At 40.0% G+C, this 19,097-nt stretch overlaps 1 protein-coding gene across 4 annotated transcripts in view; it reads left to right on the top strand.

Moving 5' to 3' along the window:
- LOC119649262 (NEDD8-specific protease 1) overlaps positions 1–13,773 on the top strand; it is a 326,154-nt gene extending 312,381 nt beyond the window's left edge. For all 4 annotated transcript variants that reach the window (XM_038051353.1, XM_038051372.1, XM_038051365.1 and 1 more), the window contains 3 exons: positions 4,648–4,958; positions 5,124–5,606; positions 12,291–13,773. In XM_038051353.1, the coding sequence (XP_037907281.1) occupies positions 4,648–4,958; positions 5,124–5,606; positions 12,291–12,362 (866 nt within the window). In that variant the 3' untranslated portion in view covers positions 12,363–13,773. The remainder of the gene's footprint in view (positions 1–4,647; positions 4,959–5,123; positions 5,607–12,290) is intronic.
- The last annotated feature ends 5,324 nt before the right edge of the window (positions 13,774–19,097 follow it).

Raw genomic sequence — 19,097 nt, forward strand, 5'->3', positions numbered from 1 at the left:
AATTTTGGAAATTGTTGTATATTGACCGTACAGATCCATCAGCACCTACGTGTAGCTCAACTAAAATGCCTCATCAAAATGCGTTTGCAAGTCTCCACTCTAGAATGTGGGTGGTCAGTTGGATATTTCAGCCCATTTCGTGGAACTAGTAAAAAAAATCGTGTCACTAAATTTGATGGTAATTTGCATCGAAACAGAAATTTCGTGCATTGACCAGGGAAACCACGAAATGTTGTCGATATGGCGGGATGTTGAATTTGAAGCAAAAAGAAGGCTGCTGGTCGACCTACTATACAGTTTATAGCTGGAAGACTCAGTATTGAGGTACGATGTTCTTTGGGCTCCTATCCTACCCTGCCATCTGGGCACCTGTACTCTATAGTTTATCACCAACCCTCGCAATTATCCAAGCTTTTGAAATTTCTGGTCCAACGTAGCGTTGCCGTTGATTTGTCGTTAATTCCATACTTACTAGACCGAGACCGCAGAATGTACACCTTTCACTCTACTTGAGGAGCCTGTTGGATGCGCCTCTGGACTTAGTCTCTAAGGAAGGCAATCTGTTCCCCGGAGTATAAATCTAAGGGAACATCAGGTATGGCTTATAAGCAGTCGAATTTCCTTGATTCAACGTGGTTTGTCAAAGACATGACGTAACGCTTCGATCGATGTATATTTTCCGGAACATAAAGCACAAGAAACAGTAGGCCATCTGAGCCGACTTAATATATGTACATATCGTATGGTTGTAAACACGTAAGATTTTTGCAGGAGGTTATAGAATAGTACAGACTTAAATTGAATATCGTTGTCAAAAGTGAAAGATACGGCGCTCCTGAATACAAAGAAAAGTGTTTTTTTTTGGGATATTCACCCATAATATTCACGTAAAATTTTTCATAGTTTCCATGAAAAGAAACTTAAACAACAAATCGATAACGAATATGACCTCTAAGTTCAATGCACGAAATTTGGGGTACAACCCGATCGGATCAATATACAGCTGGTGGGCAACTCTATCGGAGACGAACCATTGGCTGCTGGTATCTGGGGATGGGAGCTGTTGACGACTTCCACTTTTCACAATTCGCAATTTAGTTGCTGACCTGAGAAACCATTTTATACCAGTAGAGCCAACATTGCAAATTTTTCAGGGTTTTGTAAACTCCCCGTCCCTATGCCCTCAAAGTAGCATCGTGAGCGCGAGCGATTACCGCGGGAGACAGCCAATTGTACACCTTCAAATTCCAGAGTTTGATAGAAATCACTTCCTCTAGCTTCTCTGTTTTATGCATAATCGTCACACCAATGCCACATTGCATCATGTCGCAATGGATGGTGGATGGTTTATTCAATGTACCAAGGGTCGCAGTTTCTTTTTCAGTCTAACGAAAGTGGCGTTTATTTTGTAACATGTTTGTAAGTAGGACAATCAGTGTTACGCAAGTGTCTGAAAGCACTGATACCAATCACAGATTCCTAGAGACCGTTTCAGTTACCTGACTGTTTTAGAATGGAGGAATAAGCAATATCTTGTACCTTGTCTGGATCTGTATAAATGATCCCATTACCAATTATGTAATTTAAGTGTCTGACTTTCGGCATCCTTTGTATGTTTAACGTAAAATAAGCGCGTCGCATATTCACACGTCCATACACCATACGTCGGATACCAGTTGACTCAGCTGTGAATGAGTACCTGAGTCAAATCAGGGTAATAATCTCGGGCGAGTGCAATGCTGACCACATTGCCTCCTAGTGTACCGTTACGGTCTTGAATGAAGTGCTCTAACACACTTCAAGGCCCTGATCCAACATGAATTGTTGCGCCAACGATTATTATTATACACCATATGCACTTTTCTCGACGGCAAAGGGACAGAAATCTGATTAGACGTCTCTGTTATGAACAGTAAGTCACTAACGTAAAAAAACTTGCTGTCCCTTGTGGGCAGGAATTACCTTGCCCTTCAGCCGTGGCATGATTTCGTACGCATTACATTGCCTTACTCAGAGGCAGTATTTACCCAGTGTCCATCTAGATAAAGATAGACTATACCAGGTTTCACAGCAAGAAATACCCAGCGAAGTTCAGACGAATAGCAACTTTTGAAGAGCTCCCAGTGATAAAATCCTATCAATTTCCACGTAGAGAAGCTTCTCGACCACAGGGGAGACTGAAAAAATGGCTCTGCTTATATAATATTAATAGATTTATGAACTCCGACAGCAAAGGCGTGTGTTGTTAGACTTGTGTGTCCTATGCCCTTAACATGAAAAGACGGGAAGCTGTTAAAGAAAATATAAAGTTTTTCTTGACGGCTGGACGTCAACTTATCCTTGTCTTGATTAACCTCAATCACATTTTCTTCGCCCACGTAACCAAAGATATAACAAATAGATCAGATGCCAGTTAGAACTTCATGCAGAACCCGCGCTAAGGTACAAGTTTTGAGTCTAAGATGGTGGAGAAAGAAAATAATAGTCTTAGTTCTATCATGAATCGTAAGGTCAGTTAACATACGACTATCCTCCGATCAATTCTCATTCACCCCTATTCGAATTAACTTTGGCTCAAAATCATTACTTTCGCGGACGGATGAATATCAAGGCTAGGTTTCCCATTAAGAGCAAGCAAGAGCAAGCAAGAAAGTTGAAGGCTGCACTATATTCATTATCATAATTGACGTAAATGAAGACTAGAGCCCTGGGGTTTTCATGTTATCCGCTTGTGTAGTTTAAATATGTATACATACATATACTAGTGATGGTGCAGGGACAATTAAATGGTGGTTTTATAGTAGCTGCGGTACCATAGCCAAATCGGTCAATTGGTATTCTAGGTTGCGGCAAGGATAGGAATACAGTTAATCATTTTGGAGGTGTGGGGATGATGTCTGCCGCGGTTCATCTCTTGCACTTTTCTGCGCTTTCCCTAACAAACATTTTTTTACATTACTGCGAGGACGTTGCGACTTAAAAATGTCGCAGCAACAAGAAACTATGTAGCATAGTGCTGTACAAAGGTCATACCGACGTCGTTTCTCCCCACAGTTCCAGTAGTTGGTTTCATGGAAGGCATTTACGCTTTGATTCACGGTTCCTGCAACTGAACCGCCGAATTTCGGCAGCTAAGTGACGATGCTGAATGTGAATACTCCGAACCCCTGCGCCAGAATCTCTTAGTATTGCACGGGTCTGTAGCCCCGCTGCTGTCTCTACTGTCGTTGACGCATTTCAGCGGACTCGAAACATTTGGCTTCAAGACAAAATGTCAAGCCAATCCTCCGCTTCGCAACGGCAGTTTCCTACCAAGAGCCATCGTTTTATTATATGTGCTGGAACATGCTCAGTTACAGTGAGAACCCTGTAGACTGCACCTCTGAGCCAAGCAAAGGCTGAATTTTCTCTCCTCGAAACACACCTTTTTTGGAGGCGAGCGAGTAAGCCACCTTTTATTTGAATAGTGAACTATGATATCGAGCTAGAAATTATTACGTACCCTCAACATATTAATAAATATATGGTGAAAAATTGTAACACTATGCAGGTCTTCAAAAAGCGAACGAAAAAAAGACCTTCACACGGGATAACCCCCTTAAACAACAGCGTAAATATGCATGCTATGTTTGCGGTTATATATAAAAGCGAGATTACGGCAGGACAGATGAGAAACAGCATTCGATTTGAAATAATAAAACTTGCTTTTCCTATTCGCTAGTGTTAGTTTTTTGGTCTTGCAAATACCGATATTTCAGGAACCACTTCTTTCCTTCATCAGTGCTAACAAGTCGAGCATTTGATGATGCTTAGGGCGAAACAATCAATCGTCCTGGTGCTCGGCTCGGAAAAGAGGTGTATGTGGGCCACCAAAGTGGGAGAAAGTTGGTGATTGGTCCAGTCTGTCAGGCGGGACTCAACTCTCCTCATCGTTGCCCAAGTTCAAATCCCAGTCGTCATGGATGTTTGTATTCTTAGTGTTTTTATTGCAGCTGTAAGCTTATCACTTGGATTAAGTGTGATTATAATGAAACTGAGGTGCAATACCCCTGAAAATAAAAAAATGGGAAGAAAACAATAATAATAAAGAAATTGTATGGAAAATTTCAATTTTCTACAAAGCTAGACTGCACTTGAAGTCAAGCGTAGTAAAGACGTAGGACTTTTACTTTACTTTTTAAACCTAATTATCCATCTTTTGGTTTTCTGACCATCCTCTTGAGCATATTCTTGAGAGAGGTTAACGCTCACCTTAAGCTGATAAATATCGCTATCGGTTTTCAAACATGAAAAATTGATCGGAGAGCGGATGTACGGAACTGAACTAGAATTAAAATTATCATCAAAATCACCTTAGATAGCCCGCTTCTACTGCTTGACCTCCTGCTAGAAAATTACTCTCGATACATGCTGATATTTCTCCAGTTGTAGAAGATGTTCTTACTATCGTTCAAGGGCTGATTTTATCTGTCGACCAGTCAAATAAGAAGAATAAATTCAATGAATATAATTAACTGCTAATGTTCACCCGTTTTAATATAGTTTATTACTGAATCCTGGTAATTTTTGGGAAGACCGGGACCATAAAAAAATAAAAATCAGCAATGTCGCACAAATCGCTTACATATATATATTTATCTGTTTTAGGTATGAGTTCAAGACACGATACCACATCACCGACAGACACAGCCTGTTCGTCGGAATCACCTGCAATGTTAGGCCAAGCCCACCTTATGTATGATCAACATAGTTCCGAAGAAGAATTAGAAGTTATAAATGGATCAGCATCGGTGGCGGCAGCTGCCAGTATTTTAGTTGTTCCTACGCCAACATCTGTTGCATCCGAATCATCGTCTGTAGAACCTGAAGAGGAAGTTTTTGATGAATCGCCTAAAAGAGCTAATTCCACGATATTAGAAACAAGAAAACGATCTCTACCACACAGTTCAGACGATGAGGTAAGTCGGTTGAATTCCATGTTTGACAAGTTCTCCTGATTTTCTAACACCAGTTCGCCCGTTTTGGTTCTTATAACTAAAGTTAGTTTATTTAGTCGAAAATTTGAAACTCATGATTTCTGTATTTATTAAGTTCCAACCACTAAAACTTTATTTAAATTTTAGGTCCGAAATCTGCTGGAACCAGTTCCAGCACCTCCAGTTAATTTTCGCACATCACCGCCCTTGGAAGCCCTAAAACCAAATCGAAGCCATAGTTTGTTTCGTGCCACAACGCCACTAATTCTCACAGAGACAAGTCGCGGCATAGAAAGTATTAGAATTTCTTGTGATAGCAGTAACAGCACTTTATCATCGTCAGCAGCCGGTTCAGCTGCAACATCTACGACATCATCATTATCGTCAACGCTAAATAATCATCATCAACCTCACCACCTTTTACATCATCACCACCATCATCATAACAGTAGTAACAGTATGAGCAGTCCATCATCCGCCCTATCAATGGATGTCCGTTCGGTTAGTCCGCCAGCGAAATTGTTCCATTGTGCAATGTCACCACGCCGCCGCCCACCACGAACACATCATGCTCCCCAGCGACTGCAACGACCACATCGGCCATGTTTAGATTTTGATAAAATGCAACAAGTAAGTGTAGAAAAAAAAAATATATATATGCATAAACTAACTACAAGCTATTCAGTGATTTGTACTTGACCACTCCAACTGCAAAACTTTTATTTTGATTCCTCATTATAGAGCTCTCAGAAAATTAAGAGACGCATTTCTTTACATTCATGCGCTTATCCCGAGGATGATGTCCTTTGAGTCATGCAGGACGTATAACTTTCGCTCTCAGTACATCTGATGCATGCACTATGCAGACACAACCATTTACCTCTTCCCGAAATCAACACTGAATTTATGGATTTTCTTAGTCTTCCCTCAAATTGCAATCTATTACTCTCCAGGAAAATCCCAAGGATATTATTAGAAACTTTTATACTAGCCTGATATGAAGTCATCAAGTTGACAACAGATAATAGTTTTAATGTCTTCCTCCCGAAATTGTGCTTGTGTTGATTGCGATTCCTCAAAACTCCAGCATATTTCTGGGGAATAATTCTAGACAAAAAGTACTAACGGAACCGAAATATAAAAGAAAGAGTTGCAGCCTTCTGGTGATGATCCAATGGAGTTTCAGCGCATATTGAACCCTGAATTTCCGTATTCGTCTCTTCATCTTCAGCAACTTTGGATCTCCACGACTTCAAGTTTCGAAACCCCCAAATAGACATGCCTTTTGCGTCCAAATATGTATACCCTCCATTAGCGTCGTGAGCGAAAAAAAGATTAGTAGACGAGGAGGGTTGAACCTAATCAATGAATACTGAATTTATAAAGTAGAAGCCGATGTTAATGTGACCCACCAGGAAAGAGGAAGGAATTGGCCTGAAGAAGGGGCAAAGAATAATTTACATATTACACCACTCGCTAAAAACCTATGCATATGCAAAGAGTGCGGCGACTAAGTGTGCTTTTAGATTAGCAGAAACGGGCCGCTCTATATACACTCCTATGTATCTATACATATGTATGTGGCTTCCAAAAAAAACTACAGACTTTACTCGCTATAAATACCTGAGGGATTGGAAACAAAGTACTAACCCAACACGTTGGTTAAACTTTGCATCGTCGAATCGAACTTCGAATCGAGGATAGTAGCAAGGATATAGGAAAGTTCTGATTTTTTGATGTGCGTGATGATCAATGCTGCATTTTTCAAGCCAAATTGTATATATATGGTTGCCTTTCACTCTTGATGGCGCCATCGCTCGCAGTTACTTGAAATGCGCTTCAGCTCTCCGCACGAATTCCCGAGTCATTTGCATTCCTTCTCTACTCTTTTGCGGCAAGTGCTGTTGGGATGACCCACTTGTTGGCCATCCTAAGAGAGTGGATTTCATGCCTGGCATAGCCCGCAATGCAATTGTCGCTCCTCCTTATTGGGACCTATCCGCTGCCACGTCTGCCTATCATATCGCATACGAGCGTAGTCGAGGTGTTTGAGTAAAGATGCCATCGTCCATTGAATTCCACCACGTCCTCTGGACATGGCAGCATGAAGAACGTCACCGATAAAAAGAAGAAATAATATCGGTGACAGGATGCAACGCTGGAGGACTCCGTTTTGGACCTGAAAATCCCCCGAGATTTTACCTCGGTCCAGCACGTGACATATTGCGCCATCATATGTCGCACTGATAATAGCTGTTAGTTTTTCCGGACTGCCCGTCCTAAGTAGAGCACTCCAGATACGCTCCTCGTTCACGCTATCTGGAAATCGATAAGGAGCTGGTGCAGAGAAGAGCTGAATTCCGCGCACTGTTCCAAAATGACCTGTATGGTATTAATGTGGTCAATGCAGGAGAATGCGGCGCGGAAACCAGCCTACCCTCTGTCAGTAGAAACACTGCAACCATAACCTCTAGAATCAAGATTAGTGCTAAATGGCAAAGAACTGTGCAAAATTGCATGTACAAGAATAGAAGTGGAACAACAAAGGACTCATAAAGCTAAATTATAACAGAAACTGAACTCTGCTTATTTTCTGTCGAAGGCGCTGACTCATGCTGCTTCAATTCATTTTAGACGGCAGCGTATGACGTTGGCCTTTTTGAGAAGACATCCAACAGCCCCAATTATTCTTCGTGGAATCAACACCTCGTTAGAAGGATATAACATCTATATATGCAATATATATAATGGTCATTAAGGATGGGCATAGTTTGGACCTATGTAAGATACTGCATATTGTTCGGTATGTTTTCGGTCCTATTTCGAGAACGCAATGCAGGAGTCACACGATTAGGAGTTCGGTATTCGTCCGCATAATCAATGCGCAATTCTCTCTCTCTCCCGCATCTTTAGTTATATTAGTAACAATGTCGATCGCAACAATTATATGTACATACACTCAAAAGACTCCCCTGCTTGTTGTAAGAGGCGACTAAAAGAGATAGAAATTTGTGGGCAAACAACCTGCAGATTTTTAGATTTTATTACCACTGGAACGTTAACAACGCCTCGAATAGGCACTTACCTCGCAACTACGACCTTTGGCTATCGAAAACGGATTATGATTGGTTTGTGGTATTCGTACACGCTCATGTATAATGGTAGCGAGGGTCCTCAGAATGCCCGCCTTTTACAATTCGAGTGAGAATTCCAACGATATAAACGGAACACCCTGAGTCTATGCGAAGTAAGAAGGTGGAACTCTAAAGAGTACTACTCTTCCTCTTTCCACACTTATGGCAATGAGTTTTGTATTCTGAAACGCCGGGTGATAGCCGACCCGGTGTCGGAATGTTTTTGACGGTTCTTTCGCTCTTCGAGCGGGTTTCTGACAGGATTCTGACTAAAAGATTCTGGCCTAGGTTAATAAGCATCACATTTGTACACTTTTAAGAACCAACAGAGATTTGCGATACAGTAGGGAAGGCTGTTTTCTACGAGCAATTACACGCAGTTCAAAGGAGGCTTCTTAAAGATTACGTTTGGATCGTGATGGGTGATCTGAATGCCAAGGTGGAGAAACACGGTCTGCAGCTTCCACCGCCATTAGTGGCACATTGTTGGAGCGCAGAACCTGCCAAAAGATCATTGGGCTTACAACTAAACGGTGCCGAATAAGCAATCAGATCGATCACTTTGCGACCAACAGCAGATTTCGGAGTTATCTTCTGGATGTGCGTACAAGAGAGACGGTGATATCGGCTTCAAAGGGATCACCATCTAATAGTCGCTTACGTTCGCTTGCTTATTTCATCCCTCACTTCTCGCAGAGTTGGAGAGGTGCGATCCCCCAAGTTCAACATCGACCGCTTGTATGATGCAGCTGTCGGTCGACAGTGGGATAGCCATCTTGCTTATTGGAGGGCAGATATCAATGAGCATTGGGCTGCCATAAAAAATGCTCTTTCTTCGGATGACTGACTGCGGAACCATCAAAGCGGATCGATGAACGGAAGTTATTGCGCTGATCAGGAAAGCAGCATATTCTACAAAACGCAATATTTTCAGAAGCGCATATCGCACAATGAAAGAACTAGTATGTTGTCGCAAATCTTTCCATAGTCTTGTGAAGGACGATAACGGTCGACTCCTCATCCGGGCAATTGAAGGGGTATAAAGAATACTTCACTGCGGTTCTTAACCGTATTACATTCGCTGAAGCTCTTTCTCTTGTAGGTGAAATGGCTAGTCACGGTAAAATCCAATTATAAACTGTTCCTTCAAGCAGAGAGAAATCATGTCGTCCTTCAATAGGCTCAAACGAAGTAAAGCCGCTGGGTTTCTAGGAGATCCCAGCAGATTTATTCATTGTTGCAGTTACTGTAGATCTGCTGCTTCCATGCGTATGGAATCGTTGGGAATCCGAGATTTTTCTCAGAGAGTGGTTACACCATGCAGTAAAAGTCACTCTTTCAGGATGACCGACAGGTGGGTCGCCCCAACAGCATTTCTCGTAGAACAGTAGAAAAGGAGTGCAAGCGTGTTGGGATTACATTCATTGCCATCTTGGCATGAGGGCAGACTTTATATTACAAATTTGAATTGGCATATTTTCAACTGGGACTTCTTTGAGCAGAATCCCTACATCTGACAGCCACGCTTTTGGGTCGACTCATTTTTGTGGGGTACCTTATTTGAAATGTTATAGAATACTCTCTTAGTTAATGTGTTGCTAACGAATATGAGATAGCATTCTCCTCTCGGTTGCCCACTTTCCAGCCCATGTGTTAAAACTGCCAAATATTAGCCTTCATGTTGGCTTCTTGTGGCCCCTATCCTGTGAGCCCCTCTGCCTTGAAAGTTGTTGTAGTTCGATACAATACATTTCGGTTAAATCCTATCTTCTCCACTATGTAAATCTTTTGATTTCTCCTGGTTGGTAGAAAAGTGGAAGGACCGGTGAACAGTCGGTCTTGTAGCTCTTTCTTGCTCTCCAACTTATTCCTTCCTCAATGTACTTTCCATCCGCTGACCAAAGAATTGGTAGTCTTATGTAGGGGAACTTATTGTTTATATTAGAAATTAATACCTAAAATTATCCTGGAATGTATTATAGAGCACCCCGAAAGCGTGACTGACAATGTGCGATTTCTATTCTGAACCCATTGACTATACATGTGGATAATTTTTGAGCAGTATGCACAGTTTAGATCATGGGTATTTTACCGATTTCGGGGAAAATTATGGCAGAGCCAACAGCGAGTGTACCCTGAGTCCTGCACAGGCGGAGAATTCTCCAGAAACTGTTAGCTCTTATCCGGGCGATATATGACAATACAAATGTCACATGCTGCATTGAGATAAAAATGTAGATACATAAACACTAGCATCTAGTTTTTGCTATTTTGCACCAATGCCCTGTCTGTGTTGCCATTTGAAGGCAGTACATGGAAAGTGATCGTCACCGTCACTTGAAGGCTTTAAGCGTTTGTATATACCCTTCTCTGCCGTGTTTTCGAGGTATTCTGCCTGGACACAATTTCAAACGAAGAATTATGTTGGCGTGTGAGCCAAATACCCGCAGATGTGTTAACTACTCGTAGAAGCGGACGTGAAAGTGGCTCGGCCATATTTTAACGAAGGGCTGATAACTGTGCCATGGATGCGTGGATCGCCGTAGAAACACATGTCGCAGGACAGTTGAGGATGAGTGCAAGTCTCTCAGAAATTCCTTGAGGAAGCTCCATTATATTTTACTAGACTGACAGCGATGGTGCGTGGGCATGATTGAGCACTTTTGATGCCTATAAATACGACCAAGGATCATTTCTTTTGGTCTAGGCCTGCCTTAATAAGGAACTCCAGACACCCCTCATGTAGGTGGCGAAAAATTCTTCGGAGGATTCTTCGCAATTTTTCTTGCTAAAAACCTAGGCTTCCGAGGCAAGATCATACTCTTGTGCAGTAAGGGCTATGGTGAGACGTTTCGAGTGGAACAGTTTTTGTAAGCTGAAATAGGCTCTATTGGCTGCCAACTACCGTGTGCGGATTCCATCGTCACAGCTGTTATCGGTTGTGATTTTCGACCTTAGATAGGAGAAATTTTTAACGGTCTCAAAATTGTAGTCTACTACGATTCGATGTTGTTCGTTCTTTCCTTTTTGGTACTGACGTTTCCACCATGTACTTCGTCTTGCCTTCATTTATGTGTAGCCCGAGATCTTACGCCGCCTGCTCGATCTGGATGAAGGTAGACTGCACATCTTGTTGTTGTTCTTCCCGTAATGTCAATATCGTCCGCGTAGGTCAGTATTTGGGTGGACTTGAAGAAGATGGTGCCTCTCACATTTACGTCTGCATCACGAATCATTTTCTCGAGGGCTAGGTTAAAGAGGTCGCATGATACAGCATCTCTTTGTCTTAGACCGTTGTTGATGTTGAATGGAGTTGATGTTGATGGAGTAATCTTGCTGGTTTTATCTAGCCTCACACATTGTCAGGGTCAGCCTAGTCAGTCTTGTTAATTTCGTCGGGATATTGAATTCTCTCATAGCCGTATACAGTTTTACCTTGGCTATGCGTCATGTTCTGGACGTATGGGGTTATCCGGTCCAGCAAGATCGCGGAGAATATCTTATAGATAGAACTCAGCAACGTGATACCTCTATAATTGATGCACTGCGTGACATCCCCCTTTTTGTGTATGGGACAGATAATGCCTCGTTTCCAGTCGTCAGTCATTGATTCGCTCTCCCGCACTTTGAGCATTAGTTGATGAATTATCTGGTGTAGTTGGTCGCCTCCATGTTTAAGCAATTTGGCTGTAATTCCATCGGCTCCTGGCGACTTATGGGCCCGGGTTGCACGGACTGTTTCTTCTATGCTTGGAGGTGGCAGCATTTGTCCGTCGTCTTCAATTAGCGGGACCCCCAACTCGTCGATATATTTGCTGTTGAGCACTTCATCAAAATACTCAACCCATCGTTCCAATATGTTCATTCTGTCGGAAATCAGATTTCCCTTTTTTGGTTGCTCCCTGTACTTTTCGAGTTGACAGATCTGTTGGTTCTCCCAGGCTTCCTTCTTCCGTCTGTGAAGTCGTTTCTCCGCTCGGCGGAATTCTGGGTAGGTCTCTGCGGGTGCCCGCGTTCTTTGAGAATGCAACATTACTCGGTATGCAGAATTCTTCCATTCCGAATATAAAAATACAGAGTGTGCAATTTATTCCTGTGTCAGCCAGCAATGCTAGCGTCACTTTTATTATAGCACAAATGTTCAAAGTGCGTGAAAATAATATATTTTGACTTTCCTCAGATTAACACACGTTCTGTGACATCTTGGCATAATCCTGAGCACACCGGTGAGCTGTCTGTGTTTTGTTGGTGATGAACAGCGCGCCCGTATGGCCAAGGGCAATTGTTATGGCGACATTGCAACACAAATAAACCAGCAACATCAGCAACAGGATGGATTGAGCAACAAAAATTAAATTTAAACAAAATATTTTTAGTATCAACAATTAGAATATTATTCATAACGGAAAGAAGAAAGCAACAGAATTTTATTGTAGATGATAAGAATAATACCAACAAACGAAAGAACTGTAACGAAAAACAGCAAAAGCAACAACAACAAGTGCAAAATTACAATTTTCTAATTTCTACTCAAAATTTTAGTCTGACCAAAAAAATCCGATTTCGCTGGAGACATGATTTCTTGTCATTTGAAAGTGAAGTCAATATCCTAACATCTATTTAAATATAAATAAACTGAAAAGGAAACCAAAACTATTTAATAGCACATTTGAAAGGTAATGGAAAATTCAAATCACAATAGACACGAAGCAAACATTAAAGTAAGCAAATTGAAATACACACAAACAGAGAAAAAATTAGAAATTGTAAGTGTAAGGGTAATAATCATTTTAATAAAACAACAAAACAATAAAATTACACACAACTCCCACAAAATAGAATTTACAATACAATATTAATATAAACTAAGGGAATGAAATCAACCCATATAATTTTCTAAATGAGAAGAAAACATAAAATATCATCATCCATTTTTACATTTTGTACTTTCTTTTTTCTTTCAACTACAATTTATAGTTTTAACGCCCTTTTTTATACATATACGCAAATAGATGAAGCCGGATGCATGTAAACGTATCGAAAATGAATGAATCCAAAATCACTCTATTCAAAAACTGTCGTCATACACAAAAGTAAATTAAAATTTTGAAAAAGAATATAAACAACAATAAAGTCCCTCTTATATATAAAACCATCAACAGCAAGAAAATGCAACTAACCATACAAAAGAAAAAACCTAGACACAAGAAAAACATGCGAGCATTGTAATATGCAACAATTATAAATATGAAATACAAACAAACAAAAAGATGAAGAATAATTAAAAATTAAAATAATACTTTTAATCATAAATTTAGGCAATATAAGAAATAATGAAGAAAAAAATGAAAAAATCGAAAAAATAAACTACACAACACACAAAATAAACTTACTTTAATAACGATAACAATTTATTGAGAAGAAGAAAAAAGAAACAAATTATGAATGAGAGCGAAAATGAAGAATGAAATTGAAATTATGGCAAATATGGAAATGGAAGAGAAAGAATTAAAATAAACAAAAGTAAGAAATATTGAAAGAGAAGAAAAACTCCATTTTATAACCTCAAAAATCTCTGTGAAGATCTTTAATTACAAGAAAAAAACATACAAAAAATGAAAATACAACAAAAAAACAATGAATAAAAATTATTTAAAAAAATACAACATATTTTTTTATTGATACTCAGTTTTATTCGACATTTTAGGTGTCTCTTAAATTTATGGGGGAAGGTAGGTAGGTAGGTATCCGTGACCGCACCGAGGAGCCCAATTAGCGCAGTGGTGCGCCATTTTGATGCCACAAACTCCTAAGACCCTGACTGCTGTTATGGGAGCAGGGAGGCAGAGTCTAGCCGGCTCGGGTCTTCAGAGCCAGCCCGTAGCATTCACGAAGGAAAGCAGCTCTCCCACCCCGCAGCTAGAAATCTCTCTGAGGTCCCCAAAGAATGGTTTACCCAGTGTCCGTAGCCTGACTCTAGCAAGAGCTGGGCAATCGCAGAGAATGTCCATGAGGGTTTCCCTTCCTTCTCCGCAGCTTCGGCAATGCGAATTGTAGGGTATGCCGAGTCTAGCGGCATGGTCCCCTATGGGCCAGTGCCCCGTGCAGACCGCCGTAATCTTTAATGCATTTGCACACGTCTGGCACAAGAGCTCTCGTGATCGGGCTATGTTATAAGCGGGCCAAACTCTCCTTAACTTAGCACAGCCTGTAAGCCGGTCCACGGCTGCTAGGTAGTGCGAGTAGACTCGGCCCCCGACAACCGCCAGCGGAACATCGACTATATTCACTGAAGGGCTGCTAAGAGCAGAGCCTCGCTTGGCTCTATGTTCCTATGCCCGTTATTTTTATTTATTTCATTTTTTTCCTATTTGAATGGGTTATGTTGGTAATATTTTCATATTTCATGTCCTTTTTTGCTTGTCTATTAATTCCATTTTTAGATTCTAAATCAACACGATAACATTATGGCGTTACATGAGTTAAGTACCTGCCAGATTTTAGGTAGAGTCCAGCACTATTGAGTAATTACTTGCATTTGGAAATGATAAAAGTTTAGTGTAAGGCACAAGCCTGTAGCTTTAACAAAGAAATCATCATAGAGTCGGTAGTTATAACAGTGTGGCAGAAATTCGAAAGATTTCAAAGGATAAGCTTTTGTTTTACAGAAAACTTTAAAAATCAGCCTCTCAGCGCTACGAATCAGTAAGTTGGTAGTTAGCTTATTAGTAGCTGATAATATCTCCTCATTTGTTACGTATGTATATTTGCCACGGAAAAATAGTTCTTTCCAAAATTGAAGAATTATTCATCATACAGCGAGCTTACAATCATCAATATGTCAGAAGCAGATTCCAACACAATCCCTGTAGGTCAATCGTCGTTAATCATCGTCAAAATGCAAAAATGTCTACGGTGATGGGTTTCCTTTCATGGCTGTAAAAAATGGTGAAGCATTATATCCTGGAGTCATTTTCAACACTTCAGCCCCTCACTTGTCATGTACAAAAGTTCTCATGTTCCTTAACCGATCCGTTGCAACGCACCAGAACCTGGAAAGCAAAACAAACTTTGGGATATCGAGCGAATCTAACGAAAGGTTAACACCCGCACTAAATTGGAAATAAAAACAAGTCACAATACCGGAAATTGGCACTTTAGGTATAAAGGTTTTATGTTCATTTTATGTGAAAAATCTTCTATGCACGTTTTTTCGCAGATATAAATTAAAAATATTCCGTCATTTAGTCCAAACTTTCAAATACATGTACATATTAAAGACGTAAATATTATGCTTATCCTAAACAGACGTTGTCTATTACTGCATTCTGATCGTACCGTTGCGGGAAAAGGAGCGTAACTCAAAAATATAGTAAGTGAAGCCGGATTATGGTTTCTTACCAGGGCAGAGGCAACTCTTCAAACGCAGCCCCACATCTGCCCTGGGAGCAACGTGACCGAAGCGGTTCGCAGACCGTAAACGCTCCTTTATATAAGTCGCAGAACACGATATGACTGCGAATTATAATGAACGTAAATGTGCCCATAGGCCAACGCCTGGCCGGAGCCGGAATCTTTAAGGATTGAATTGAACAAAAAAGTTTGTTTTTCTGTTGTTACTAATGAAGTGAACTTTCTTTTTGTTCGAAGTTAGACGCTTGCTTTTCATTCCTTGAAATGAAGACCACGCGGCTTTCGACATATTTGAACCAGCTCATAAACTAAATATTAAAGTTTTTACAGTTACGACTGTTTTTGAACTTGAGTGTTGTAAGTGTCATCTAGTGACAACTATTTATATTACGGTTCAGGGGGGCCATCTACTAATGAATCAAATTAATGCAACCAGCCATTAGTATATGGGGAGAGGTCGGAATTATTGGGATACAATGAATTAATGTGGAATACAAAGCTTCGACCTACTACAACTGTTGTTAGTAATATTTGGATTGCTTTCAAACTTTTTAGAATTGTCGTATATTATCGCTTACACTAATGCCAAATTCCATACTTCTAGCATAAATTCAAATAAGGAATGAGCACAAGGGAAGATATGCGATCGGATCATATCCTCTATTGATGCTACCGCTACCTCAGATATTCATTAGGATTCCCACCTTGCCTTGCCATCCTCAGGCTATTATATTGAAGGACGCCCTTTTTAGTTAATATAAGTTTCGCGGGAGCGGCTGTCCTCATATCAAAGACTTTAATTCAACTTCATGATACTGCTATTCAAATTAAGGCCAAGGAAACGAAAAATAAAAGAAAACAAAAGAAATATAAAGAAAACGAGTGAGAATAGACATAGTTATCAAAACAATTGTAATGATAAAGTAAAGGCCCCCTCCCTCTCTGATCTTCTTGCAGCCGTGAATGGTCTCTATCATCAATCGTAAATATCCGAAGTGCACATAAAATACCTTGTTAACTTGCAAAATTTGTTCTTGGTCTGATTTATTAAACGACTGATTAATAGGGGAAGAAGAAAATCTTTCATTAAATTTGAATATATTATAAAAGGTAACTATTTTGTAAAATGTCGGAAATGTCTGCTTCTTTCATCTAGTTACAGAATTTAGCAGAATATTGAAAATTCCACTAACTTTTCAAAGCAGAGCAGTCTCTCTAAACCGCTAGCCAAAAGCGAAAACATCAAACTATACCTTTTCAGCTTCCTGGTCCTTTTACTACAAACTTCATCACTTCCGAACATACCAAATGTCAAACATTTTTGGAATATCCATTGAAAATTGATAATTTGAAGTAATGTTGCATGGATGATCCTTCTTCCTATGTCTGTTAATAAGTGACGATACAAAAAGCTTGCCTATAGAACATTGCAGTCCCCGAACAGTCGGAATGGTATTGTCGGGATCAGGAGCAGAAAGGGAAGGATGATAAGTCCGAAGTACGATGCCGGTGCATTTCACGGAGCCGACCTCCCACTATTTTCACATAACTGTGCAGATTTCATTATCAATTCAAATTTATTGACTAATCATCGTCGGTTAACGGTCAAAATATGCTCTCATTACCACTCCTTCACAAGGGTCGATAATTTCTTAGCGTTTTTCTTAGTTCCGCTTCTCCGTTTTTTGATTTCTTCGCATCGTGCACTCGCACTATATCCCAGCATTTGCTTTACTTGAATCCTTGGAATGCTTGAGTAGACAATAAAATAAGGGTTACGCGTGCTAATGTGTGCATTTGGCATCACTTCTAACAGAATTATTTAACGAATTCAATTAATTTTTTCTTCAGTTGTTCAGTGAACATCTCGCTATGACTTCCCGAGCCAGTGTTTCAAAATTTTAATTTGTTTCATTTTTACAGCCTAAAATGGCCCAAAAAAAGTGCAAAATTCAGCTGTTATATAAAATTATGCAAATTTTGGCCAAATTTAAAAATAATTCGGCATCCACAGGAAAACCACCCACAGTCAACGAACCATCCCGATAACCTGTAATCACTCGAATGATCCAACGAATGTACACGATCCCACTAAGTGAGGAACACACACAGAAAGAGGAAGAATACATCATCAGCACCGCTAAGATGAATGGCTACAAGTAAAAAACGGTGAAGCATCTAATGAGACGAAAGCAAAGACAACTGAAGAGAAGGGAATCAACGCACCTAAGCGTATAACAACAAAATCCTCAGAGGACAGAAATGAATTCCCCTGCATCTACTCAAGGTCAATGCGTAACATTAAAAAACTGGTGGAGAAAGCAGACCTGGTGCCGATACCAACGAACAGAAAACAACGGCGAAGGCTAAAACTGGGTTTCCTTAAAAACTGCCTGCAGAAGAATGGGAGGAGTGGGATCTAGAAAATCGATTGTCCGGAATACGACCTCCAAAAAAAGGTGTTTTTCTCCAGCCATGCTAGATCATCCTAAAGAAAAAAAAGTAAACGGCATTTTAACGTACAAACTTAACTACAGCCCGCAAACTAGCATTATTAAAAAATATTAAAAGCTAAATTTTGGGCGCCGTTTTAAACTTTTTTTGTGAATTTTGGTGTTTTTTCACGGTTTCTTTAATGAATAAAAAAAAACTACTGAATTAATCGCAATTATCCTAGTTTGCATACCGTAGAAATATGTTCTGAATACGTCCTGAAATTTCGAGAAGGTTAGATAGATTTTGGGCTGTGGTGGAAGCCGATTTTCAAAATGCAGTTTCGAGAAAAACGCATTTAAAAAGTAGAATGCGATTTTTAGCCATAAAAACTATACTGGCCATTAATCTGCCATATCTAGTCCACAAACTTTAGGTTTCTTGATGGAACACATGTAGGGCCTTGGCTTCAATTCTTGTCCTTTTAGCGAAGTCATTCGAACGTCATTCGGACCGATAAATACGAGCTTTATTACGGCGATCGACATAAATCTGGCATGTGACTTATCACGTTTTTAATACTATAATTTCCGAACGACTCCGAATATCAAAAAATCACTTTGCCCAGATATTCTACACTATATCTAGATAGAATTGATGCCAAAAAAATCGATTCCGCAGATCCGACACACGGGATGACCCCCTTAAGCAACATCCATCCATCCTGATAGATATAGAATAAGGATGATAACTGAATCCAATAAACGGTTAACGCTAAACACTTTTTAGCTGTTATCTACCTTAAATGAATAACCGATTTGTATTGAAAAAACGTTCTTTCCAAAAAGTAACATTTCTGGCTTGTTTTGATTTCGAAACATATTGTGAGTTAATAATGCAGAAAAAATACTATAAACTGAAATTTGTTAAAGAAAAAGTGCTTCTGTTAGTTTTGCCCGTTCATAACATCATCCGGCCCTGTTGTAATCACTTACTCCTCCGTTAGCGTCATCTTTTTGTGAACATGCAAACTGGTGGTTTGAAACTTTGATAGACAGCGTTCAATTCACAAAAGTTTAGACATAAATGGTTATTGTGAATTTTTGTTCGTTTGTTTGTATGTCTACCATATGAAATAAAT

The sequence above is a fragment of the Hermetia illucens genome, chromosome 1, assembly GCF_905115235.1.
Source record: "Hermetia illucens chromosome 1, iHerIll2.2.curated.20191125, whole genome shotgun sequence".
NCBI lineage: Eukaryota > Metazoa > Arthropoda > Insecta > Diptera > Stratiomyidae > Hermetia > Hermetia illucens.